The following is a 24,433-nucleotide window of genomic DNA, read 5'->3' on the forward strand; positions in this document are numbered from 1 at the left end:
AATTGAAATGTAATACTGTATCAAAAAAAAAAAAAGGATACACCCCCGGAACGTTGCGTCAATGCTTGGAATTTTAACTCAAGCTCCGCCCCTCCCCGTACCTTCCCGTTCTAAACAAGCAAACTGTATTGATGTTTATGTGCACTGTATTATATAATAATTCTGATGCTCTCCTTTGGCTTGCATTCGGTATTGCATTTTGCTTTATTAATCAACACCTGCTATATGATTTTCCCCACCCACAACCATGCAGAAGGCTGGATCTCATTTTGACGATAAAGGGGAGGTTGGGGGGTGTGACTTTCTTTAAATGGATCAAGGGCAGGGTCAGGGGTCTGCGCTAAAATACCGCGTTTGATTAGCAGTCTGTGTTGTCAATCACAGACCTACCCCTTGCGTCATGGAATATTATAAGAACTCATTTGAATGCCATGAGAAATATGCGCTTCTTTGTCACATCCGCGGTTATTGTTGCTAGGTGGCTCCAAACCATTAATAAAAGTAATTTGTGCGTTTTAAAACGTTTGTAAAATTGTATAACAGGTCTGGGCACACTGCCACCACCATTCAGAAAGAGAACACTGAAAATGTATTCTCTGCACCCTTGTCCTCTGTCAGCCTTATCTGTGAAACCTTTAACATTAAGACGCCCATTTTGAGCCATTCCAGATTTTATAGTGACCTTAATCATTCTGACACAATTAAGTGTGTTACTAATGAATGCATCTATTATTCAGGTCTCTTATTCGCATTAGACTCTTGTAAATCTGCTTCGCGATAACACGATCATGTTATTACATTCACTCAGGGGCAACTAAAACACCTGCCCTAATCCAGTTTCCCAGGACTGTCCTCAACATGAGCTGAAACGGTGAACCACTTTATGGGGCACTACTGCGCCTTTTAAATAAAAACACATTTAAACTTTCACATAAAAAAGGCTTTTGCTTTTTATTTAAACAAAATACAGAACATTTATTTACAATATTCTGAGGTAATGTGTTCAATTCGTCAATCAATCAATCAATCAATCAATATTTATTTATTTTATATAGCGCCTTTCATAGTGGACCACCATCACAAAGCGCTTTACAAGATAGTGAGGAACAATGCATAATACATTAAATTATTATTATTATTATTATTATTATTATTATTATTATTATTATTATTATTATTATTTATGTATGTATTTATTTATTTATTTATTTATTTATTTATTTATTTCTTATCCAGGGCGACTTACAATCGTAAGCAAACACATTTCAAGTATCACAGTACAAGTAATAATACAATTAAGAGCAAGATAAATACAATGACTTATAAATACAGTGAAATACAGGGCATAGTACATTAAATACAAACAGTAAAAAACAATGCAAATACATTAAATACGGTGAAATACAGGGCATAGTGCCTTAAATACAAACAGTATAAAACAATGCAAGTACATTAAATACAGGCATTACATTAAATAAAACGAAGTGAAATTGTGTTAAAATGTATAATACATCGGTGTCGGCTATTCCATGTCTTTTTCATTAACATTATCTACTACTATTATTTGTGTTTTAAAAATAGTTTTTAAAATAATTTTATAGCAAACGATAAAGTCTGAGAGTCAATTTAACGGGAAACTTACCTCAACATCGTAAATTTTAGCCTTCATACTGGGATTAATTTAGCATCATATAAGAATGACTGAAATTCCCTTCATTTGAGAGTTTTCTCCATTTTAATTAGTTGTTCTTCCCTTTAAAAAATAATAGAGCGACGAAAACATCATGTTGTTTGGAACCAGGTAGCAACCATCTCTAAGGAAGTGACGAAAACACTGAGAGAAACGGTAGTTCCTCGCGCCAAAGTTATCAACGAGAACTGCCGGAGAGACTCTGTTTATTTCTTAGCACACGCCCCTTTTCCAGGGCGACTTACACTTGTTACAACATAACACATTATACATTATTTCACATTATACAGATATCACATTATTCTTTTTTTTTTTTTTTTTACATACAATTACCCATTTATACAGTTGGGTTTTTACTGGAGCAATCTAGGTAAAGTACCTTGCTCAAGGGTACAACAGCAGTGTCCCCCACCTGGGATTGAACCCACAACCCTCCGGTCAAGAGCCCAGAGCCCTAACCACTACTCCACACTGCTGCCCCAGTGCAACAAGAATAGTTTACATGTGTTTTCAGGGTATTGACGCAGCAAAATGAAATCAGCCACAAAAAAAAAACATTCACTTTTAATTGGTAGTTCCCAACACTCTTAGATGAACTGTAAAAAAAAAGTCAATACCTGTCATACAGTAAGAGAAATAAGTCGCCAAAGTAAGGTAAAAATGTCCTTTAACCCATATTTTGGGGGCCCTATGGACAATAGCTTGTGAAATGATGTTGTAATTAACAGCCTGTAATTATCTGCAACGACAGCTTTCAGTTCTACGTCAGATGCGTGTTCATCATTTAGACCTTGCAAAACAACCCATACTGATCTTGTGCATCAGTCTACTCCTCAGTGACCACTGACAAGCAACCAGACTGTTTTACTAATTCCATAATCTGCTTGTGATACTCGGCAACTTCAGGTAAGTATTCACGTCTCAGCTGGGCTGATGAAGGAATCGCTCCACCATTTACTACACTCAGTCTGAAGAATTTGCGTTACTTTTTAGTTATCCAGTTTTTCAAGAGGGATATTTGTGCAAACAAACGCCACAGGAAGGTCAAAATGTAATGTGTTTCGTGCTTCGCGGTTTTCAGTGGACTTTTGGAATATGGAAGTCACTGTTTTTTTTGTTTCTTTGCAAGTAAAGCAGTCGCGGTACTGCTCTGGATTTCCGCCTTTCTCTTTCGGTGAATACTTGAATCTAAATGCTTGTCGACAGCCGATTCTCGGTAGTGATCTACAGTAACGTTGCAGGACGTAGAGAAGAGCTCACCTCCATCGCTGTGTTAAACTCCTGCTGGATACTGCTTTACGTGGTTTGCTGCAGACGCATTTTTAGAGACATCCATTTTATTGTTTACAGTGTGTAGTATTTTAATTTCCCGCCTAGATTGCATATACTGTAGTCACACGACACAATCACTGCACAGCACTATGTGCATGGCGAATAGTACACTCAGGCAAACACAGAGCTGTACAGTTTAGTTAATGTGATTTTTTTGGTATGAAATACAAGTAATTATGAAATGATGTATTTTTATTTCTTAATAATATTGAAAAAAATCGTGGTATTGGGCTAATTTCTTTTTTTCTAAAATTCAAACCCCCTAATTAAAAAGAAAAGTTTCTAAAATGTAGAGGCATAGTGTACACATTTGAGACAGGACAGGTTTTTAAATTGGCTCTAAAACTGAAATAAATACATGAATGCGTAAATTGCGCCTGATTCATACATTTTATCCTGCAGACTGACACCTCTGGTGTAGGACTAGAGACAGATCTTTCCCGGGAGGTAGAGGGCGTGGAGCATTTGCTATTGTACACTAGCAGGAAGCTGCTTGCTTAAAACACTCGGAGCAGGTGTGCTGTAATCGAAAAGGAATGCCTAGCCATCATAAAATATAAAAAAATGAACCGGAAGTTTCTGTGAGCCTCTTCCTGTGTGTGTGGGCCTGGCCGTCTGCATGCAGTTTTTGTAAAATGTCCAAAAACCGTCGACCTCACGTGGGCCCCAATTCTGCTGGGGGCCCTACGCTATAGCGTCATTTGCATATAGGTTAATCTGGCCCTGGCCATGACTAGCCATGAGCCATAACTGCATATTGTATTTCTTATAGACGTTTACCACTGTACATTCAGACGTAATTGACGTAAACATGCTGCATGTTTCTACTCTGATGCATTATGAGCATCAACAATTTACTCAAAGCCTCCACTAGTGTTTTCTACTATTATAACAACCTTGACTTTCATAAAGAAGGAAACACATTGAGTGAAATAGCTCGCATCGCTCGATTTTCAAGGTGTGGTATCCGAAGCATAATCAACAAGCACAGAGAAACATCATCTGTAATTGCAGGACTGGAAGACCCAAAAATCTGTCTAACAAGGATGAGCAATACTTGAAGATAATATCCTTAAGGAATAGAAGGAAGACAAGCGTTGAATTGACAACAGAATTTATGTGATGTACTTTCAAAAAGTTTACCCCAGTATTTCTTAAAAAGAACGTTCAGTAGAACAGATAAAGTGACCTCAGTCCATTTTCGCGAGGTCAGCTAGCCAGCGTTCTGTAGTAAGTGTGAACATGCGCAGCTGGAGAGTAAATATTGAAGAAACGAAGTCTCTTGCACTCAGAATTCCTTCTAGATGGGCCGTGGCTGGGTCAGCAGACATCAAGTTAACGAGCAGGCACCGAGGGTCGCAAGTTTACTGAACCCTTTCAGCGACAAAGACTTTGGGAGGAAAATTGACTTCAGCAGCGAGCAATCTGTTATAAATGTCGATCACGACCCAGCAAAAGCATAGCACAGTGTTGCAAAGCACCGTGAACGCACGATAAAGAGTATAGCAATGCATGGTAAAATACACACATACATACATACACACATACACACATACATACACACATACATACATACATACATAATACCTAATTGTATTATTACTTGTACTGTGATTCTTGAAATGTATTTTTGTTTACGACTGTAAGTCGCCCTGGACAAGGGCGTCTGCTAAGAAATAATAATAATAATAATAATAATAATAATAATAATAATAATAATAATAATAATAATAATAATAATAATAATAATAATAATAATAATAATAATAATAATAATAATAATAATAATAATAATAATGAGCAGCAGTGTGGAGTAGTGGTTAGGGCTCTGGACTCTTGACCGGAGGGTCGTGGGTTCAATCCCAGGTGGGGGACACTGCTGCTGTACCCTTGAGCAAGGTACTTTACCTAAATTGCTGCAATAAAAAACCCAACTGTATAAATGGGTAATTGTATGTAAAAATAATGTGATATCTTGTAACAATTGTAGGTCGCCCTGGATAAGGGCGTCTGCTAAGAAATAAATAATAATAACACAAAAAATATATCAAAAGCATCAGTATATATTTACCATGTTGCAATATTAGCCTGCATTTTAAAATATATTTAATTTACATTTAAAATGCGTTCTCGTAGGCTATGGTTGTGTGTAGGTCTGTAGAAAGGGTTCAATATAGTTTAAATAGCACGCTGATTTGGGCTTCCACGTGAGGTATAAACCTATATATACATGTATATATATATATAGACATGGTATAACTAGAGCTGACCACAGCTGATCTCCATGCTATGTGTCACCTCAGCTGTCACAGAGATTAGCTCTGCTCCTGTTTCGAGCTCCGACTCCATGCTATCTCAGATTGAATTCGCTGTCGCTGGGTCTGTCACTGGTTTGGATCAGCGTTGCTATACTTGCAGTGTATATACCATCCCACACGCTCAAGCTTGAAAGCGACTCGATCGAGAAAGCTTTTTACGTTCAAGATGAACGCGTGGCACAGACCGTTTGATCCGCTGTTGTTTTTAAAAAGCAAAACAATCCGGTTCGGAGAGAGTCTAACCCTTGCAATGTCCATTTTACAATTACTTAACCCATTACGTACCAGATGTTGATGTAATGTTGTTGAAGCTGACACCCTGGGATCCTTCAAGAAGCTGTTTGATGAGATTCTGGGATCAATAAGCTACTAACAACCAAACGAGCAAGATGGGCCGAATGGCCTCCTCTCGTTTGTAAACTTTCTTATGTTCTTATGTTCTTAGATATTTTTAAAAAACTGCATAGATTAATAGTATTTCTCAAGGGACCGTCTATTCATGTTGAATCAATGGTTTTTGCCCCATTGACAGTGATAAGGCAGGTGTTTAATTTTATTTATTTATTTATTTATTTGTCAAAACCCCCGTCTATGTGTTTTAATGACATTTAAATTAAATTAAATTCAATTAATTGACAGTACAGTATAATCTGTATCAAAGCTTCGTGAGTACCTGTACGTGACTCCGTCTCTGTCCAAAAGGGGGCGCTAGTCCCCTAAAACTTGAAAGCCTTCAAAAAAAAACTGCACCTTTACTAAACCCAACCCTCGCGATAACACGGAGTGAGGCACTCGCTGTTCGTTTCGCTGCGGGTTGGAAATAGTTTAGTTTGATTAATTACCAAAACAATACCCTCTTTTTTGTTGTTTCCCCGTACCTGTAGCTCATTGATAACGTTTTACCTGTTTGTTTTTTTTTTTTTTAATTTAAAAGTTACTTTTGTCTTCAATTGAAGCGATTTTGTTTTTCTTCCAATTCGATTTCGGAGGAGCAATGAGTTTCCTGTTGTAAGTATGCAATGTAACGATCCGGTCTTCCTGTTCACAGTGTATCAATTTTATCCAATAAGTAGATTTTCAGATTCCTTTTTAATTTATAGAGACGCATTCTTTCTATAAAACACGTCAGGGACACGGGTGCACTGTGTTGGGTATCATATTTTTAAAACAATTTTGAAAAGGCAGCTCTTTCGTATACCACGTCCTGTATAAGTTGTAATGGCGTTTAAAATCAACTTTGACTTTTTCTTTTCGTCTTACTAAAGCCCGATCTGCACGCTTTTCGGGCATGACGGACGTTTTGGGGTTTAAAATGTTACACGCGGTGTTGTTTCATCTGTGTTACGGGAAAAACAAAAACCACAAACTTATTATAAGTAAAAAACTAAGTGGGGGGGATAATTAAAAAGGGAACTGTGGTGGTAGATTGATAATAAAGTCTGCTGGAAAAACTCCCACTGCTGGTGTGACGTCATGTATTTTATTAAAGAAAAAAAAAACACCGATTTTTTAAAACATAAAAAAACCCCTTTAAATGTAACCTTTAACCCCAATGACGTAGTCGACACACACACACACACCAGAAAAATTATAAACACGAAATAACTATTTATTTTAATTGATATTTTCTTGCATGTTTAGGTTAACTTACAAAAGTACCCGGTGTTTATCTTTTAAACGTTGTCGTTAGAGAGGGAACAGAACATTTTAGTTTGATTCCTAACCTTAAAAAAACAAAAACAAACCTGACTGCCTCTCATAACCACCCATTGCTGAATGTTGCCGGGTTGTTTGGATCAGTGTGACACGCGACATCTCCGAGGAAATCTAAATTAAACTGTCAGTCTTGCGTCTGAACTTCTGCCATCATATTACATTTTTAAGTTTTTTTGCTAGTTTTTAATTTAAACAAAATAAACTTCTCTTAGTCGGGTACACACACGAGGTTAGCCAAACCTTTGTTAATCAGCCTTTGGAAGTGGTTGACTGGTAAAGTAATAGATGACTTATTAAATATAAACATTTTAAATAGGGTTAATATGCAAATATTACAGAAATAACCGTAAGTGTATTAAGGTAAGTTTATCTTTAACCCTTTCAAGCATATTAAATAAATAAAAAAAATAATATATAGTTGAAAAAAATGGTTTTGGACAGCTAATATATTTTTCATTGAATTGTGTTCATTTTTTCCATTGTTTTATATGGTGGGTGGGGAATCCTCATATGAGGTCATCACGCATTTGCTTGCTAGTCTTACATGTACAGACTAGAATTTTTTTTGACAGGGTTGAAGTCATTCAGTCCCATGTGGCTCTGGCTCATGGTGCAGTTTTCTGCATTATTGTTTCAATAGAGGACAGGGAGGGCACTATTATTTCTTAGCAGACGCCCTTATTCAGCGCGACAATTATTACAAGATATCGCATTATTTTTACATACAATTACATTATTTTTTACGCATTATTTTTACATACAATTACCCATTTATACAGTTTTTACTGGAGCAATCTAGGTAACCTTGCTCAAGGGCACAGCAGCAGTGTCCCCCACCTGGGATTGAACCCACGACCCTCCGAGTCATGAGTCCAGAGCCCTAACCACTACGCCACACTGCTGCCCTGCCACTAATATCTCATCTTTGCTGCTATTTGATTGGAGCAGTTCTCTGAATGCCTCAATGCATGAAATCTCCAGAAAAGAAAATACTAGAAAAAACAATTCACACTTTAGACAGTAAATAAAACAGAAAACCCCAGATGAACTCTATCTAGAAAGCCTGAACACTTCTCAAAATGAAATTGAAAGCGAGTGTTTGTATTTTAGTTAATCGTATTAACGGTATCACATCTCTAATTCTGCTACCTCGATTAACGTGGCAAATCTTTCAAAACAAACACTTGAAACTTTCTTCAAAAGGTTTTGAAAGCTTGTGATTAATTATTGTTTAGTTAGTCCAATAAAAGGTATCGCATCTCCTTCTCTTTGTAAAAACAAACCTTGGAATGTAGAGAATAAATATAACTGTTGTTTTAAACGGTCACCCTTATTCTTGGCCCTGCTGCTGCGGCAGCAGTGTAGAGTAGTGGTTAGGGCTCTGGACTCTTGACCGGAGGGTCGTGGGTTCAATCCCTGGTAGGGGACACTGCTGCTGTACCCTTGAGCAAGGTACTTTACCTAGATTGTTCCAATAAAAACCCAACTGCATAAATGGGGTAATTGTATGTAAAAATAATGTGATATCTTGTAACAATTGTAAGTCGCCCTGGATAAGGGCGTCTGCTAAGAAATAAATAATAATAATGACTGTTAAACACTAGTGTTGAATTTAGAAGACTTGCAGGAAACCACAGAAACTTAGTTCCACCAGATGGGCTTCAGTTCAGATAGAGAAGAGCTGTCGTTGGGGACGGATAATCCAAATCATTTCTAATTATATCAGCAATCGTAACCATTAAACACTCAGTAGAAACACGAAAAGAAAGTTAAATTCAGTGACTAGAAGTCTCGTTCAAGCATTTCTGTTTTTGTTTTTTATTTTAGTCGTTGCCAATTATTTTTATTATTTTCTCCCGGTTTGGAATGGCCAATTATTTTATTATGCTCAGCTCACCGCTACCACCCCTGCGCTGACTCGGGAGGGCGAAGACGAACACACGCTGTCCTCCGAAGCGTGTGCCGTCAGCCAGCCGCTTTTTTTTTCACACTGCGGACTCACCATGCAGCCGCCTCGGAGCTACATCGTCGGAGGACAACGCAGCTTGCAGGCAAGCCCGCAGGCGCCCGGCCAGACTACAGGGGGCGCTGGTGCGCGGTGAGCCGAGAACACCCTGGCTGACCTTTATTTATTTATTTATTTATTTTTTTACTACTTTTGAGAAAAAAAAAAACACATTCTTCCAAGTTCTTTCTCGTTGTTTCATTTTCCGTTTGCAAAAAAAATGAACCGGTCGACGTTCCTCTGTATGAAATTTCTCCAAAGTCACGGCATGTGGAGCATCTTTACTGGATGCGCCACTCGGGAGCCCCTTCGTTTAGCATTTCTAATGATATCCTCATCTTGACGTTTTATTATTGTTATTTAGTCATTTTAGCAGATGCTTTTATCCAGAGTGACTTACACAGACTAGGGGGTGAACTATGCATCACAACTGCTGCCGCTGCTGCAGAGTCACTTCCAATAGGACCTCGTTTGTTTTACATCTCGTCCGAAGGACTGAGCACAAGGAGGTTCAGTGACTTGCTCAGGGTCACAGGCAGTGAGTCAGTGGCTGGGATTGAACCTGGAACCTCCTGGTATCGAGCCCTTTTCTTCAACCACTGGACCAGCAAGCCTCCTTATTTGTTTTCATTAATTTTTCAGTGGCAATCGCTCTTCAAAGACCTTCAAGCCGAAGAAGAACATTCCTGAAGGCTCCCACCAGTACGAGCTGCTGAAGCATGCGGAGGCGACGCTGGGCAGCGGGAATCTGAGGCAGGCTGTCGTGCTGCCGGAGGGAGAGGACCTCAATGAGTGGATCGCAGTCAACAGTCAGTCAAACAAAACCTCAACCACCGTATCGCTTGAAACTCGCACCACTTGACCCTGCTGCTGCTCGCAGTCCTGGGGTTCAGAACTCCTCTCAGTGAAGTCAACTATTGAAATGATCAGGAGTTTGAGCAGGGTTAGAAACTCGCATTAGCCCTGCTACTGCTGCTGCACGCAGTCCTGGGGTTCAGAACTCCTCTCAGTGAAGTCAACTATTGAAATGATCAGGAGTTTGAGCAGGGTTAGAAACCCGCATTAGCCCTACTGCTGCTGCACCCAGCCCTGGGGTTCAGAACTCCTCTCAGTGAAGTGTATTATTATTAATATTGAAATGAGCAAGAGCCAAGAGTTTGAGCAGGGTTAGAAACTCGCATTAGCCCTGCTACTGCTGCTGCACCCAGCCCTGGGGTTCAGAACTCCTCTCAGTGACGTCAACTATTGAAATGATCAGGAGTTTGAGCAGGGTTAGAAACTCGCATTAGCTCTGCTACTGCTGCTGCACCCAGTCCTGGGGTTCAGAACTCCTCTCAGTGACGTCAACTATTGAAATGATCAGGAGTTTGAGCAGGGTTAGAAACTCACACTAGCTCTGCTACTGCTGCTGCACCCAGTCCTGGGGTTCAGAACTCCCCTCAGTGAAGTGTATTATTATTAATATTGAAATGAGCAAGAGCCAAGAGTTTGAGCAGGGTTAGAAACTCACACTAGCCCTGCTGCTGCTGCTGCTGCTGCACCCAGTCCTGGGGTTCAGAACTCCCTTTTTTTAAAGTCATGAGACCGGGCAGATCCGAACAACTCGGATGTAAATAAGACTCCTCTTGCATAGCACTGTCACCCATTCCAGGTTTTACTACAAGCTTGATTAGCCCCAGTGCATAGGCAACAAGCCTAGGTGTGTCTTATTTAACTTGTAGTAAAACCAGGAGTGGATTAAACTGCTATGGATTGGGGGTCTTATTTCCATCCCTGGATCTGTTCCAGCTTCCTTTTCTGGAATATGTGCCTCTTGTTCTGCCCAACAGCCCGGTGTTCTCAATGAGCAGCTCCAGAAATCTTCTCTGATTCACAGTGAACACGCGGACCATGAGTCTGTGCATCTCATGAAACTACACCTGAAGTATATCTCTTTTAAACAATCGGGCCCCTGGTAAATGTGCTCTCAATGGATCTCGCTTCTCATCACAGAATGAATACGTCTCCCCTGAATCTGTGGGTTGAGCATTAGAAATTGTTCATGCAGCTACTGTACAGAGAAGGGAGCAGTTTATTTAATATCAAACTCCTGATCATTAATATATATATATAATATATATATATATATATATATATATATATATATATATATATATATATTATACCTAAACAAGGGAAATTCTGAAACCCAGGACTAGGTGCAGGGCTAGTGTGTGAGTTTCAAGCCCTGCTTGCTTTTTTTGGTCTGATTTCTGTTTAGCATGCCCCTCTATAAAAGACAGGGGTTTTGGTTAAGCTACTAAGATTGTAGCTATCACACTCCTGGTTCATGTTTTTCTGAAAGAGGAAAATAAATTAGTGCTGACATCGCCCCTTCTCTAGTGATCACTTGACACTTGCAGAATATTAGCAGTGAAAGCACGTGCTATTTGTGGAATAAAGGAACTGGATTTTAGGAACTCTCTTTACAATCCAATGCAGGGGTGGGAGTAAGACTCCTTTTGCATAGCAAATTAATCTATTCTAGTTTTTACTACAAGCTTGATTAGCCACAGTGTATAGATAACAAGCTCAGGTGTGTCTGATTAAACTGATTAAAACCAGGAATGGATCAAACTGCTGTGCAACGGGAGTCTTATTTCTACCACTGCAATGGAATATTTGAAAACATGATTATTTTTTAGACTGTTGATAGAGTAGCAAGAAACTACATACGTCATGGTTCCTGTAGCAGATAAAGATGCGTTACAAACTCAAAGCAGCTCTCAGACCTAACCCTTTGCTGCCCAGTCTCCAATATATTTGACATTTGCATTAAATAAGTATGGGAACATACCCAGGGCGGTAAAGGGTTGAGATTTATTTTCATTTGGTTAGTTTAATCCCCTAAACTGGATATTCTCTGTGGAAACGCGCGCAGCGAGTGACCACCTCTCTCTTGCCGTCTCTGTGTTGCAGCTGTGGATTTCTTCAACCAGATCAACATGCTGTACGGGACCATCACGGAGTTCTGTACTGAGATCAGCTGCTCTGTGATGTCAGCAGGGCCCAGGTGAGCAGCTGCGGGGGTAACTGCTGTGAACTGCAGGGGGGTGGGGGGAGTAGGAGTGCGTAATGATTCACTGTGTACTGTGATGCTTTCTTGTGTGTGTGTGTGGTTTGTATTGTGATACAAGATCGAAAGCACAATAACGCAGCTCCTTGCAGTTCACCAGGTTGTTTCTGAATGAAGGTTTTATAGTTGGTATGAACACCTACTCTTCCAGAATTAGTTATTTGTCTTTTAACAGTCATTAAATGATCGTTTGATCTTGTGTGTCCTACAAGTAGCTCATCTCGACCATCGCATTTATTGTGCTGCATATTGTATTGCGACCTGCATATCGTGATACTTATTGTGTCATGACATTAGTGTCTCATTACATTCTACTTGGGGGTTGATTCGATCGACCCATGTAACCTGGTAAGCTGCACATGGCATGGCGTTATTTAGAGCATTTTACAGTACCAGGGAATGCTCCTGGATTGGGGGCTATCCTGGGAGGCCCACGTATTGTTGGTTGCTGGAATCCAGTGAGATTTTCCCTCCAGTGCTGTAGAATGCTCTAATAAAATCTATCTGTGGCTTATCAGGGCAATGGGATGCTGGCTGTAGGTTTTGTTCAAGCAATTTCAGGTAAAGAAGGAAATTAAGTTGCAAAGCCGGTTTGGATTGTTTGCCAGACCTGTGAAAATTGAAAGGAAACGTCATACACAGAGGGTATATAAATCTGTATTTAAAAATGAACCAATAGGATTTTAAGTTATAAAAAGCTTTAAGCTCAGAAGACAAAAAAGGGCTAGAGTTCAGCCAAGTACTGCAAATGGAAAACAGCTGTTAAAAACGAACGAAATAAAATTAACGACCAACTAAAAATGCTATGTAAAATTATTTCAAAATCCAGACTCCAAAAACTATGCCGAAACGAGTCCAAATTAAGAGTCCAAAACAGGTTATGCTTTTGAGAAACAAAACTAAGGTTCCTATTTAAAACAAAATTAAAAAGCCATTCTCAACAAAAGTCATGCGTTTCTTCCGACAAATGCAGAAGTGTAGAGAGAAAACAGATTGGGGGGGGGGGGAATTCCATTTTTGTAATAATAATAATATCGTGCTTTTTAATTCATTAGTACTTACCGGTGTGGAGGCGTAGGGTAATGCACTTGCACGACAATGGATTTCTTCAACGAATTAATTAATAATGAAAAAAAGCACACGCAAGCATGTGTCGCTGCAGCCCAGAACGAGTGATTTCACTGTCTAAGCAGGGCTGCCTGCTCAACTCGGTAATACTGTTATATAAAAACATCAACTTAGATAAAACACTGAACTGATTAAACTTCTAACACTGAACATTTAAACTCCAGAAAGTAAACTTACCTGATAAATACTAGACTGCAGAACCACTGCCCTGCTATTTAAATATGTAAATTAGCCATGTGTGCTCAACGCACTGTCAGCAGCCGACTGCATGTTTATCGAGTTAACCTCGCCCAACAGAAAGGAAACGTACACCAGTACGCATGTAGTTTAATTTGCAAGGAGGTTCAACATTGTTAATACGATTGCAAAGTACTACAATGTTGTTAAAAAAACAAAAAGCGTTGTCAGCCATTACAGGATTTTTCTAGGGTACCCCCCCTGAGGAGAGATCGCGTACCCCTAGTTTGAAAACTGTCATTTCTTTTCATTGTTACCTTCCTGACAACTTTTTACACTTCTAACTTTTAAAGTCTGTTTCAAAGCTCTTTTCAAAATGTCTGCTCTAGTGCTCTGATAGCGTCAGGATTATTGCCCACATTGTCACAAAGGTAACACAAACGATCCATGGTATGGAACTGAAAAGCCAGAGTTATGTTATTATTTTTATTTATCGCTCTTCCTGCAGTGATTTAGAGGACAGATCTCAAACGCCAGTGCACTAGAGCGGACATTTTGAAAAGAGCTTTGAAACAGACTCCTTGTTCATCTGTTTGTTTAATTATTTTTACTGTTTTTATTGCGATTTGCAACTGCAGTACAGGCTCTTCAGGATGTGTTGCCGCGGGTCTGCATGTGTTTAGGGAGTGTCTTGCATTGTTCTGCCCTGTGTCCCCCGTCCTGAAAGCTCTCCTCTATTTTAAGCCTATCTAGAGGAAAAACACTTTTGCGACTTCCTGTGATCAGCCTCCAGTTCTACAGGGGAGGGGGGAGGGGGGTGTCAAATAATGTGTTGCTCATTGTGTTGGCTTTATACCGTACTTGTTGAGAGAAGAGGGGGCGTGCGGGTTTGTATTTGAAGAGGTGTATGACTATATTTTTTTATTTTTATTATTATAAAAACAATGAATAATTCAACTGTTTTCTTTAGATAACCTGTCCTTGTTTCTTGTTTAAAATTAATAGTTCAGCTTGGGTTGGGATCAATTCCTGTTGGTCAATTCCATTTCCAATTCTTTTTTTTTTTTTTTAAATCAATTGCTAATTCCGCTAGTTCCCATTCCCTTTTAATCAATTCCAGCACATCGTTGATCAAAATTGCAATCCGCAGTATTCTGTTACAATGAGCTTCTCACCGTGGCAACACATGACTTTAAATTGAAGTCACTGATTGTCAATTAAACTGGCTTCAAATGAAAGCAGTTGAACAATCACAATTATGTCTCTAAAATACTAATTCCTATTTCAATCCCTTTGAAGGAATTGGCGATTGATTTTAAGGAATTGGAAATGGAATTGAAAATCAGGAATTGACTCCATCCCTCAATACAGCTCTCCGATAACTGAAATGTTTTTTTCTGCCACATTATTTGTTCTTTTCTGGTTTTGATAGTAATATTAATGACATGAACCACAACTTGATTTATTCTAGTATTTTTTTCAGGACTACACTATGGTGTTTTCAAGAAGAAAAAAAAAAACATTGATTTTGCAGTGTTTTGTACCGCATTACAGTTTGCAATTAAAACCGTTTTAATATTTAACTGCGATACACATCCTTTTTTTTCCCCCTCCTGCTGTACCTGGCATTCCTTGTTCCTCGCTCCCTCCCTCCCTCCCTCCTCTGCACTAGGTACGAGTATCACTGGGCCGACGGCACCAACATTAAGAAACCCATCAAGTGCTCGGCCCCCAAGTACATCGACTACCTGATGACCTGGGTTCAAGACCAGCTGGACGACGAGACCCTCTTCCCATCCAAGATCGGTGAGTGCACTGCGGAGACCGCCCGGGGATCCGGGGAACAGCTGGGAGCAGGGAGCCCGCTCCTGGCAGTGCTCCATCTCAGCCCTGACCTCCACGCCCCTGCCAGGCATTCAGCCCTGGCCGCTCGCAAGCAGACCGTTTTGAGACTGACCACTACTTTTGTGCTCTCTCTATCTCTGTCTGTCTGTTTATCTATCTAATGAAGAAGATAAGTAATTGATAAATCAAAAGCAAACTTTTTTTTTTTATTAATTAGCTACATTTTGGCTTCAGCCTTCTTCAGATAGCCGGGCAGACTGATGATGATGATGATGATGATTATTAAAATAGTGAGTTTTTAATTGGTAGAAACAAGTATAAATCTCTATATGGGTCATAGTCAAGTAGACAGACATTTCGGCTGGTAGCGTTTCTGCTGCTTTGCTTGCTGTGGGTGATACCGAAAGGGGCCGCAGAAATAATGCAGAAACCAAACAATACAGTCCAGGTGCGGCTCCAAACAAAGTGATTTATTAAAGGGTGGGGTCTTAGTTTTACGTATTTCCAGCAGTTCAATGACCCAGAACAAAAGTAAACAAACACAACCAGTAAATAAAGAGAACTGTTCAAACAAAATCATCCGAAGAGCTGAGCTGCAGGGGCCAGGGAGCCCTTCCTCTCCAGGGAGCCCTTCCTCTCCAGAGTGTGCTCCCCCTCCGGTTCTTCCGCAGCCCCTTTCTTTTTCGGTTTCCGGAGTCGTTTAATTTCCATGCTTGCACGATTATTTACTGTCGTGGCTGCTGTCCTCTCCTTCCCCAGCACAGGTCCGCTTCTATCAGGGGTGTCAAACTATCAGGGGTCCTGGAGGGCCGCAGTGTCTTCTGGCTTTCGTTCCACCCAAGCTCTCAATTATTATTATTTATTTCTTAGCAGACGCCCTTATCCAGGGCGACTTACAGTCATAAACAAAAATACATTTCAAGAATCACAGTACAAGTATTAATACAATTAAGAGCAAGATAAAATACAATGACTTCGGTTCTAGCAAATACAAGTATATGACAAAATATGATTCAATAACGGAGCAGATAACAGTGTCAGTGATAGTTACATCAGGATATAATTAAATACAAAATACTACAGATTAAATAACACTTGTGACAGATTACAGTACTCTAAAGTACAGGATTAAATGTAGTAAAATAGGGAGCAGATAAGAGCAAGTAAAGCGCATTTAAGGAAGAGTGATAGTGTCCAGAGGGAAAAGAGGAGTTCTAAGGGTGCTGTCTGAAGAGGTGAGTCTTGAGGAGGCGTCGGAAGGTGGTCAGGGACTGGGCAGTCCTGACATCTGTAGGATGGGCAGCAGTGTGGAGTAGTGGTTAGGGCTCTGGACTCTTGACCAGAGGGTTGTGGGTTCAATCCCCAGTGGGGGACACTGCTGTTGTACCCTTGAGCAAGGTACTTTACCTAGATTGCTCCAGTAAAAACCCAACTGTATAAATGGGTAATTGTATGTAAAAATAATGTGATATCTGTATAATGTGAAATAATGTATAATGTGATATCTTGTAACAATTGTAAGTCGCCCTGGATAAGGGCGTCTGCTAAGAAATAAATAATAATAATAAAAGGTCATTCCACCACTGCGGGGCGAGGGTGGAGATGGAGCGGGCTCCTTAATTATTAATTGGATATATTTAACACTTCTCTCCAGGCCTCAAAATGTTTCATAGGTAGTGTACCTTGATTCCAGTTTGCTTTTGAAGTCATCAACTGTAAAAGACCTTGAAAAAATATGAAATAACTAGAGCCCTGCCTTGTTTGCTCCGTGCTTCACCCTTTGAATCGGTGATACACCCATCACTCGCTGGCAGCTGTGTCTCATCATCCCCGTCTATACAAAGTGGTTGCCGCTGCCGCAGCCCAGCCACAGACTTCGGGTCTGTTACATCCAGTTCCTCTCCAAGATGGAAGGGAGACTTGGCAGCTTCCTGCTCCAGTAAATAAGACACACAAAGACTGGTATGTAAAACCACGGATACCCTATTCACACGATCATCACAGTTTGAAAACGTGACTGGGAATGGCAATCGTGTGGTTTAAATGCACATTATTTAGCTAGTGTGGATATCTTATAGATATCGCTGCTAACGCTGCGTACCAGTCTTCGTGTGAATGGGGAATTGGTGTCTTTAGATACCAGTCCTTCCCTTTTTTTTTTTTTTTTTTTTTTTTTTTTACTAGAGCAGGAAACTACCAAGTCTCAAAACACACACTCAGCATACTTATGAAACATGAGCTCCAATAGCAGTCTAATGATAGACGCACACATGCATGGCGTATCTATTGACTGCCTATTAATGTGTAACTAAACTTGGGGGGGCAAATGGTAAATTGTAGGGCTGCAACGAAGGGTACGTTTTGACCTTTGAAGGTTGGGAACACATTACCGAAGGAAGGTTTGACCCTTCAATGCATTTGCATAATTGACTAGTCACCATAGCTACTTGCTGATATTGGATTGAAAATCCTATTTTACAGGTAATCCATATAAATGGAATACAATATTCATATGTAGTTTAAAAATACGTTAATTAAAACAGTAAATCATGTTTTTATAATTTCAATAAAAATACACGTTGTTTATTTTACACGTAGTTGATGCTGCTTGCGATATGTACAGTAAGCACCAACTGCAGCCGACTTCAGTGAAACAAAATGTTATTTAACAGTTACCATTCCAAGCAGGTTATGTCACATTTTACTGCTACAAAAAATATTAATAATATGAACTTACGCATGTCTCGTGACCCCGGAGATTGGTCGTGCCTCCACATCAACAGACGCTTGCACAGTTTGCATGCAACTTTTTTTTTTTTTTTTTCAAAACAGCAGAGGGAGTTTGGAGATTAATCTTTCAGTACAGCTTACGCTGTACAACGCTGTGCTGTCGAGATGGCGAATGAAGAAATGAAAGGTTTGCCTCTGGATAACGCGAGCTGGAGCGGGGAGGGGCGGACGGTGCTCAGTTTTCAAAATTAAAATTATTAGTACTTGAACATGAGGTATTCAGTACATATTTTACTGAAGCTTTACAAACCCTATAGGAACCCCCTCAGTGCTTTGGATACTGTACCCTGCTCCATGCACGGCAGCGGCACCATATAGAGTTGCTGCGTATAATGATTTGGTAGCGGATTTTAATACAACAACTTTTGTTTATGTAACATGCATTATACAAATCCAAAAGTCCAATTTTTGCATGCGAGTGAGATTTAACATGTGATTTATAGTATTCACACATTGTCAAACGGTTTCTATTAACAGAGAAAAACAATGAATGCCACCTTCGACGGTTTAAAACTACCTTTGAATTCCTGGCTAGCGAACAAACCTTCGAACACAGCCCTAGTAAATTTCATATTAATTTAAGTACTTGTTTGTGCCACTTGAAATAAAGCGATGCCACAGTCTCTAGGCTTTATTGTAAAGTTATGTATTTTAAATGTAGTGTTTTCAAGTTGTGGGCTGGTTATTCTGTTGCAGCCTTAGCTATCATGCACCTAACCTGTGTCGCTCTCTCTCTCTCTCCCTCTCCCTCTCCCTCTGTCTCTCTCCCTCCTCTCTCTCTCTCTGTCTTTTGTGCACTGTCTCTGTCTCTCTCGCTCTCTCCCTCCTCTCTCTCTCTCTTTTGTGCACTGTCTGTCTCTCTTGCGCTCTCTCTCTCTCTCTCGTTCAGGCGTGCCGTTTCCCAAGAACTTCATGTCCGTGGCAAAGACAATCCTGAAGCGTCTGTTCCGAGTCTACGCCCACATCTACCACCAGCACTTCGACTCTGTCATGCAGCTGCAAGAGGAGGCGCACCTCAACACGTCCTTCAAACACTTCATCTTCTTCGTTCAGGTGCGCACACGCACACGCTCGCTCGCACGCACACGCCCGACACTACCTGCTAGAGCAGGGGTTCTTGAGCTGGGGACCAGGAAATCCTGGAAGCTTGTCTTTTTGTAAAACGTAATTCCTTAATGTACAGAGAAAGTCCTCAACACAATACTGAAAGTTCCAGTGATGGGAATAAGACTCCTATTGCTTAGCAGTTTCACCCGTTCCAAGTTTTAGTTAGAGCTTGATTAGCCACAGTGTGTCTTATTCAACTCCTAGAGAAACCAGGAATGGATCAAACTGCGATGCAACGGGAGTCTTATTTCCATCCCTGGTGTTAAACGCAATCCTTTTGCATCTTTTCAAGGAGAACAAAAGAGAGGACGTTTTTGGGGAACTGCATTTTTTAGGAATGAGTAGAGATTGAGGACCAGTGTGGCCCATAAACTTCCATTACAGCCAAAAACTACAAGGATGGCAATAAGACTCCCATTGCACAGCAGGTTGATCAATTCCTGTTTTTACTATGAGCTTAGTAAGACGCACCTGAACTTGTTACCTATACACACTGTGGCTAATCAAGCTGGTAGTAAAACCTGGACTGGGTGAAACTGCTGTGCAGTAGGAGTCTTATTCCCATCCCTGAGCTACTCGTGTTGTCTGTAATGTCATCTGGTTTTATTAACTGGTTGGTTTATTTAACAGGAGTTCAACCTGATTGATCGCAGAGAACTGGCACCCCTCCAGGACCTGATTGAGAAACTGGGCTCGAAGGACAGATAGACGCTCCCAGATTCAGCATCCTACCTACAGTACAGCCTGGGTTCTGTTGCAGAAGCTTAATCTAAAGAAAAAACAAACAAACAAAAAAAAACAATTTATACTAAACTTCATCTTTACTGGATGTGCACATAATGGAGGCCAGAGTGGCTTGCATTTTTTTTTTTCTTGGGGGGGGGGGGGGGGCGGGTGGCGGCCCTCTTCTCACCGAACTAGAGCCGTACGCAGTTTTACTCTTTTTAAAAAAAGAAAATGTAATTAAAAAAGGAAAGTAAACTATATCAAAGCCAAGGTTTTATAACAGACCTGCTCTTCTCCACGCTCTATTTTACCAACCGTCAGTTTATTCATTTTCAAAAGTGTGAAATCGTACAGAATGAAAAAAAGTTGCAAAACAAGCGACATGTAATTACTTCGGTCAAAGAATAAATCGATTGCTTGCGTTTTTTTAATTTTAATTTGGAACACAATGTTTTCACTGATGAGTCAGTGCAGACTCGTGCTAATGTAGTAGCTATGGCTGCATTGTATCGGATGCAGTACTGCAACTAGCATTCAGAAAGCTAGTATCTGTCTGGAGGGGGGTTTGTTTTAATACATGCAGGGTTTCTGGTTTAAATAACATGGCAGTGCAGTCTTTTAAAATAAAATGCTTTATTTTTATAAACGTGTGTATGGAGTGGAGAGGAGGGCTATAGTAGAAAATAATTGACCCGAGGGAAGACTATTGTTACCGACAGGGGCTATAATTGCACCCTGGAGGTAACAGTAGTCTTCCCGAGGGGCTTTTAATTTTCCACTATGGCTGAGTCTGCAGTTCATATGTAATATATGATGAGTCAGTCAAAAAAATAAGTGAGGCAAGGTTGGATAGTAAATACAACTTTCTAGGTTTTGTTTAAATACAGCATAAGTAAATAAATAAATAACCAAATGTTTCTGAAGTTCATACCGTATACTTAGCTAAGTTTTTCTCCGCGTCTGTCTGGTTTGCTGACTGCTGCGTAATCCAGTTCATATCCTGCCCGTCGTGTTTGTTTGTCAGAAAACCGTGACAGTGACGTTTTCAATCATCGTTTGAGTGTTTGGAGCATATTTCTTTTGTAGTATGTTTTGTTATTCATGTTCTGTTAAATCACAGAATCGGTGTTCAGCCAGTTTCTCTTGTGAAGAGTGCAGGGGAGAGAGGCGTTCCTTTGAAAAGGGGCGGGGCCGACAGGGATGTGAACCAATCGCATGACAGATCTCGACTCTTGACCGGTGGTGTAAGGATGTCAGGGCAATAGTTCAATCTGCTTTTCCTCCTATGATGAGGGTTTAACCAATCACAGGCCAGGATTTCCAGTATATGTACAGTAGACCCGTGAATGTAGGCTTTCAAACAGCACTCTGTTTTTTTGGCTTGTTCGTCAACCATGCGGCAAAGCAAAATTGATTAAAGAAAAATAAAAATAAAAACAGATCCGATTAACTTCTCATGTCAAACTTTTGTTGCCAGGTTGATTCTGAATAAAAGCTTAGTTTGCGATTTCTAAGACTTGGTACACTTTGAAACGATTCACGTCCGGTTGATTTTGAATAAAAGTTTCGCTTCATTTCGGGATTTTTGCTTTTTGTACTGCGTTTTAATTCTTTAGCGAATAGGATAAAGCAAAGGCAGAATACTGCATACATGAAACGAACAGGTACATGCAATTCTACTTGTATTCACAATCTCATCTCATTAACTTACACCAACAGTGTATCGTTCGTTTTGATTGTCCTTTCGCTATAACAAACACCTCGATATAACAAACAAAAGGCTTGGACCCCGACAGGTTCGTTATTGCGAGGGTGTACTGTATGTGTATGTATTGATTTTATCATTTTAAAGCTAATTTCAAAACCCATAGCTGTATGAACTATTCTACATGGCAAAAAAGTGAAAAAAAATTGATACTTGAAAAAAAAAAAAAAAAAAAGACATGGTGTAGGGTTAGGGGTGTGTTTATTTTTTATAAATGAATATTAATGCAACCCAAGCTCCGAGCAGGGATGCTATATGTGTATTAGTATTTTATTTAGTTTTTTTTTTTATTTTTAATAGAGCGTATCAGAAATAATAGACAAATTTGTGAAATTACGGAGAGTTATATATACAAATAAACTCTCCTGTCGGTGTGTTATATCTGTGTTTTAAAAACTATTGAAATTGTCAAAAGACTTCGTTGCGACGTCATCTGCCGCAGTCCTGGTTATAAAAGCATTTCACATTTTGAGTGACAGAAATAGGTATTTATAGTTGACCGTTTGTTAATAAACTGTCAGTAGATCTGCCGTGTGTGTGTGTGTGTATCGTTACTGTCATTGCAGCTCATATTTCATATGTGTGTTTCCTGCTGCATTAAATAAAACGACATACACAGACTGCTATGTAAAGCCACTAATGCCCTATACACACGATCATCACAGTTTGAAAACGTGATTGTGAATGGAAATCGTGTGGTTTAAATGCGCGTTATTTAGCTAGTGTGGATAGCTTATAGAATAATCGCGCTAACGCTGCGTACCAGTCTTAGAATGTCCTCTTACTGGAGCAGGAAACTACCAAGTCTCAAAAACATACTCAAGATACTTCTGAAATATGAGCTCCAATGGCATCTCTATTGAGTGTTTACTGTTAACTAAACTTTGGCAAGTGGTTAATTTCATATTAATGAAATACTTTAGTATCACTTGAAATAAAGCGTTGCCACAATTTGAGTTTAGCTGTCCCCCCCCCCCTTCCAAAAAAAATGACTAGAATGGCTAGTAAATTTGTGTCTGTACATATCTGTGTTCAAATTGATGATCCTAAAATCCGCAGTACGGAGGGGTGTCTTGGAATAAACCTTAATTTCATTTTTTATCTTTTTCCTTTACAACCTGAATACAGTTTTATGAAAAGTGATTTTTTTTTTTTCATAAAATCGTATTTTGCCAATGATCCATGACACCACAATGTCGACACTGATTAGGTCAATTCAGTAAAACGCGCTGCACATTATATTTTATTATTTGTATTTTAAATAGAACTGCAAAACTGTTTTGATTTTATTTTTTTGGGGAGTGGGTGGTTCTTTTAGGGGACAGCAGTATAGCTGAAAGAACGTGTTCTTTTTAATTTTGTGGTTATACCATGTGATGTAGACTTTTTTGTTTCGATATTCTATCATGTATCTTAATCCCACTTGTGCTGTAATATTTTTTATATATATATATACTTGATCTCCTCTTTTTTTTTTGTATGTTTAGATCTAGATATGTTTGCCTACATTTTTCATTCTAAATACTATTAAATACCACGTTGTTTTCCTTGTGTTAATAGCAAAATTGACCATTACCACCTTCTGCTTATATATAAATAGGTTTTACTACAGCATGTTTTAAAGGTGTGGTGTGTTTTTAAAATTGAATATAGTATTTTACATAGAGGCAAAACGAGAAATATTTTGGACCAATCTGCTTATTAAACATCCCTTTTAACGCCTTGAAAAACTCTGAAAAGTTTGTATATCTTTTTGTTTTTAAATCTGATTGTAGGACTTGTTCCACTTTGTCAATCGCTTTGTTTAAACGTGTTCTCTTTTGTATTAAATGCATATTTGGTTCACAGAAACGCGTGCCTTATCAAATTAGCATCTCTGCATTGACTGAAATACCATGTTTCTGTTCAAAACCTCCGTGCTGTACGTGTAATTAACCCTTTCATGCATGAAATATTCACCATACCTCAGGGGGGGGGGGGGGGGGGGGGGGAGTAGTCTTGACCACAATAAATGTTTTTTTTTCTATTGCTTTTATATGAGGTGGAAAAAATGGCATCCTCGTAAGCGTTTGTCACGCATTTGCTTGTCAGACCTCCATAGGAGGGTGCCATGCATGAGAAAGGGTTTATGAGGTTTCAGTTCATTCCTATCAATTCCAGTGCCTCCAAAATAAAGGACAAGGGTATAGAAGATGGGGATTTAGCCTTTAAAATATTTCTGGAAGTAGTTTCACCTTTTAATGGAACTAGCATGGAGGGTATAGTTGCAGAAATGTGTCTGTCCCCTTCAGATGCACAAGGAATTGAGCGCTTCAATATCACGAGGAGGAATGACCAGGTCCAACCTGTTAGTAAACCCTGTTTCATGCACCTTATTGCAAAAATAAGAACGTTAGCATCATTTCAAATGTGGGACATCTGTCCCTTGTACCTGAAGGGCTATTGCCACATAATAAATACAGTGCCTTGCAAAAGTATTCAGACCCCTGACCAATTCTCTCATATTACTGAATTACAAACGGTACATTGAAATTTCGTTCGGTTTGATATTTTATTTTAAAATACTGAAACTCAAAATCAGTTATTGTAAGGTGACATTGGTTTTATGTTGGGAAATATTTTTAACAAAAATAAATATCACACCAGCAAGCATGCAGATTACACCTAACCGCAGCCAGGTAGGTACAATTAACCTTCATTTATACCCGTTTAAAAAGAA

General features: G+C 39.5%; 1 protein-coding gene across 1 annotated transcript; it reads left to right on the forward strand.

Moving 5' to 3' along the window:
- Window positions 1-6,098: 6,098 nt before the first annotated feature.
- Window positions 6,099-23,328, forward strand: LOC117397879 (MOB kinase activator 1A). Its single transcript, XM_059013717.1, has 6 exons — window positions 6,099-6,348; window positions 9,704-9,870; window positions 12,020-12,113; window positions 15,154-15,287; window positions 19,006-19,169; window positions 19,854-23,328. Exons 1-6 carry the CDS (start codon window positions 6,335-6,337, stop codon window positions 19,929-19,931), a joined length of 651 nt encoding a protein of 216 aa, XP_058869700.1. The 5' UTR covers window positions 6,099-6,334; the 3' UTR covers window positions 19,932-23,328.
- The last annotated feature ends 1,105 nt before the right edge of the window (window positions 23,329-24,433 follow it).

This window comes from Acipenser ruthenus, chromosome 46 (genome assembly GCF_902713425.1).
Source record: "Acipenser ruthenus chromosome 46, fAciRut3.2 maternal haplotype, whole genome shotgun sequence".
Taxonomy (NCBI): domain Eukaryota; kingdom Metazoa; phylum Chordata; class Actinopteri; order Acipenseriformes; family Acipenseridae; genus Acipenser; species Acipenser ruthenus.